This window comes from Melanostigma gelatinosum (genome assembly GCF_949748355.1).
Source record: "Melanostigma gelatinosum genome assembly, chromosome: 19".
Taxonomy (NCBI): Eukaryota; Metazoa; Chordata; class Actinopteri; order Perciformes; family Zoarcidae; genus Melanostigma; species Melanostigma gelatinosum.
In genome coordinates, this window is record NC_136652.1 from 22,532,533 (window position 1) to 22,535,780 (window position 3,248).

Here is a 3,248-nt window from a genome sequence, read left to right on the forward strand (position 1 = left end):
CAAACACAACTTTATTTAAACGTTATCTGTAGAGACACATTCAAACACAACTTTATTTAAACGTTATCTGTAGAGACACATTCAAACACAACTTTATTTAAACGTCATCTGTAGAGACACATTCAAACACAACTTTATTTAAACGTTATCTGTAGAGACACATTCAAACACAACTTTATTTAAACGTCATCTGTAGAGACACATTCAAACACAACTTTATTTAAACCTTACCTCCATGGTGACATTGCCGTCTCCGCTCTGCAGGGTCCAGTGGTACTTGTCGATGTGGGCGTCGCCCAGTGCCAGGCTCTGGAGGCCCCCGAGAGTCACCGCCTCGCCGGGCTGAATGATGACATCACGGGGCGTTATGGCGATAGGCAGAAGTTTGTCACCTTGGAGACACATAGTGATGTCACAGAGCAAAATGTTAACAAAGAGAAAGAGTGATCTTCTACAGGAAGTTCATCGTCTACACCAGCGGTCACTAATAGGGTCAGGACCCAGGACCCACCAATAGATGACAATTATTACATTTTGACAGAGCGCTTCTATTTTAACCTGCACCTGCACAGCTTTTCCAGTCTTTACGGTACTCGTTCAGCGGTGCAGGAAACACACCAACCAATCACATCACATGATGCTGCTCAGCCAATCAGATGTGTGTATTCTGATAAACATCCAGACGGGAGAGAGACGAGGAAAGAGAACGAAGAGTCAGAGATGTCATTTCATGTAACCAGAGAGACCAGAGACCCTCTAGAGGACCAGAGAGACCAGAGACCCTCTAGAGGACCAGAGAGACCAGAAACCCTCTAGAGGACCAGAGAGACCAGAAACCCTCTAAGCACCAGAGAGACCAGAGACCCTCTAGAGCAGGGGTTCTTAACCTTTTTGACCTCGGGGCCCAACTTTTCAAGTCCAAAGTGTCCCGGGGCCCGTTCAGATATTAACACCATTAGTTGAACTCAAGCAGCGGACTTGCTGTGCTTAATGGCTGCGACCGAGCGCACGAACGAGAATGAGAATAGCTCAGTTACGCAAACGTTGGTTGACGGCTTATGGAAGAGGAGGATAAGGTTTGTACTATAAGTACTAGCGTTTTCTGAAGGCAGTAGCTCCATGCTAACATCCGCTAGCACGTTGTCGGGTCTGTAATGTGTCTTTTTCCGTCGAAATGCTGCAAGATACGACTTGCAGCGGTTATGGCGACTTTGGACAGTGTGTGTGTGTGGGCTCCTTTTGTGGAGAAACCATAAGAAATGAAAGAAAATCGATGATTTCTTTGCAAAGATGAGGATTTTGGGCATGCTGGGATACCAAACACGGACATGTTTTGTGACGTATTTGCGCAAACAAGCCGTAGGAACGGAAGGGGAGGGGATCGAGGATGCCGGTGTTGAACAGGCAAAACCCTTGTTCAATAAATGAGATGATAGAATGTGATGATCACAAAGACATTTATTATCATGTGTATGTAAACCTGCATACACAACAAGAAGCCCAACAGACTTTCCCACGAGCGTTGGATGTTTCGTCGCTACGCGTCTCTTTATTTCTGAAGGCTTCAGAGCTTCGTTTGATAGCATTAGCTCACATTCCACACACTGAGCACTCGGCTCTGCCTCGTTGCCTCCGTTCACAAAGCCGTACTTAAGAAAGTCAGGGTTGTACTTGCGCACACATTTAGACTTTTGAGCAAATCTTTTGAGCAAACGTACCCACTCAAATATATACATATATTATATCATATACTGTATATATAATAATGATCATCTTGTATTGATCCCGTTATTCATATATTGTTGATATATTGATTGATGTATTGATTGATACTGATCCCATGACACCACGTGATTGATGTATTGGTCCAGCTGTGGCCTCACCTGAGCCCTGCGGTCCCCTCAGGTACATCTGGAACACGGACTCTCTGATGTAGCTCAGGTAACCCTCCTGGTTCACGAACCTGCACACAAATCGGTTTCTGTGGATGCAGTCGAACAGGACGCACACGCGGTGCTCTGCCGCTTCCGCTCCGGTGCCGCGCGGCTCCAGCAGCGCCAGGTTGCAGCGCAGGGACCCGCAGCACGCGCTCCTGCAGGCTTCCACCGAGCGCACATGCGCAGTGGACAGCAGAGCCGCTCCCTCCTTCACCGCGTCCTCCGCGTCCAGCACGAAGTCCTCCTGCCCGGGGCGGAACGTTCCGCTGCAGTCCGCGTCCTCTTCCGCTCCGGTGAGGAGCAGGAGGGGGAGGAGGAGGAGGAGGAGGAGGGAGGAAGAGGAGGTGGAGGACAGAGGCATCTTGTGAATGTAGCGAGAAGAACCCGGGTCTGAAGAGGGTCACAGCAGAAGAGTGAGTCCTCAGGTGTCTCTGCTCAGGTGTGTCTGCTCACAAACAGGAAGAGACTCCGGACACGCCCCTCACAGGACCGTGTCACCGACGTCACTCAGGTGTGGCAACACCTGAAGGAGAAACAGTGATTATGTTTAATAATGATCTGTTTCATAAAAACCTTTTGATGGTGTTTGTCAAATGTCTTTTATGGAACATGTATTGTCTTCTTCTTCTTCTTCTTCTTCTTCTTCTTCTTCTTCTTCTTCTTCTTCTTCTTCTTCTTCTTCTTCTAATAAGAATTATGATAATTATATCACGTTCCTTTTATATATATATATATATATATATATATATATATATATATATATATATATATATATATATATATATATTTATATTTATATATATATATATATATATATATATATATATATTTATATATATATATTTATATATATATATATAAATATATATATATATATATTTATATATATATATATATATATATATTTATATATATATATTTATATATATATATATATAAATATACTGGTGCTGGGCAACGATTACAATGTTTAATCGCGATTATGCTCAAAGTTCAATAATGAATTCAATAACAATACATAGTGTATTGTGCACTTGTATTTTATACTGCTATATGATACTATGATGCTATAAGTGCTGCTATATGAACTAAAGGGCAATAACGTTTGGTGTAAACACTTTAAACACATCAGGTTGTTGTTAGCAGCAGTATTCCCTTTACACAGCAGCAGTTATAACACAGTTATAATGATTCTGATCAGAGATATTCAGCCGTTCACAACTTTATCTTCATGTGTGTAAGAGATGATATTTAAATATACACCTTGAGAACTGAGAACATATCTACGTCATGTTATGTTAAAGTCTCAGT

The 3,248-nt window shown here is 42.7% G+C and overlaps 1 protein-coding gene across 1 annotated transcript in view; it reads right to left on the reverse strand.

The window, feature by feature from the left end:
- The window catches only part of LOC306793086 (kunitz-type protease inhibitor 1-like), a 6,870-nt gene extending 4,503 nt beyond the window's left edge, over positions 1–2,367 (reverse strand). Inside the window, exons 1-2 of the mRNA XM_079290537.1 lie at positions 1,884–2,367; positions 232–392 (exon numbers count right to left, since the gene is read on the reverse strand). Coding sequence (XP_079146663.1) covers positions 232–392; positions 1,884–2,298 — 576 coding nt within the window. The 5' untranslated portion in view covers positions 2,299–2,367. The remainder of the gene's footprint in view (positions 1–231; positions 393–1,883) is intronic.
- Positions 2,368–3,248: the final 881 nt, after the last annotated feature.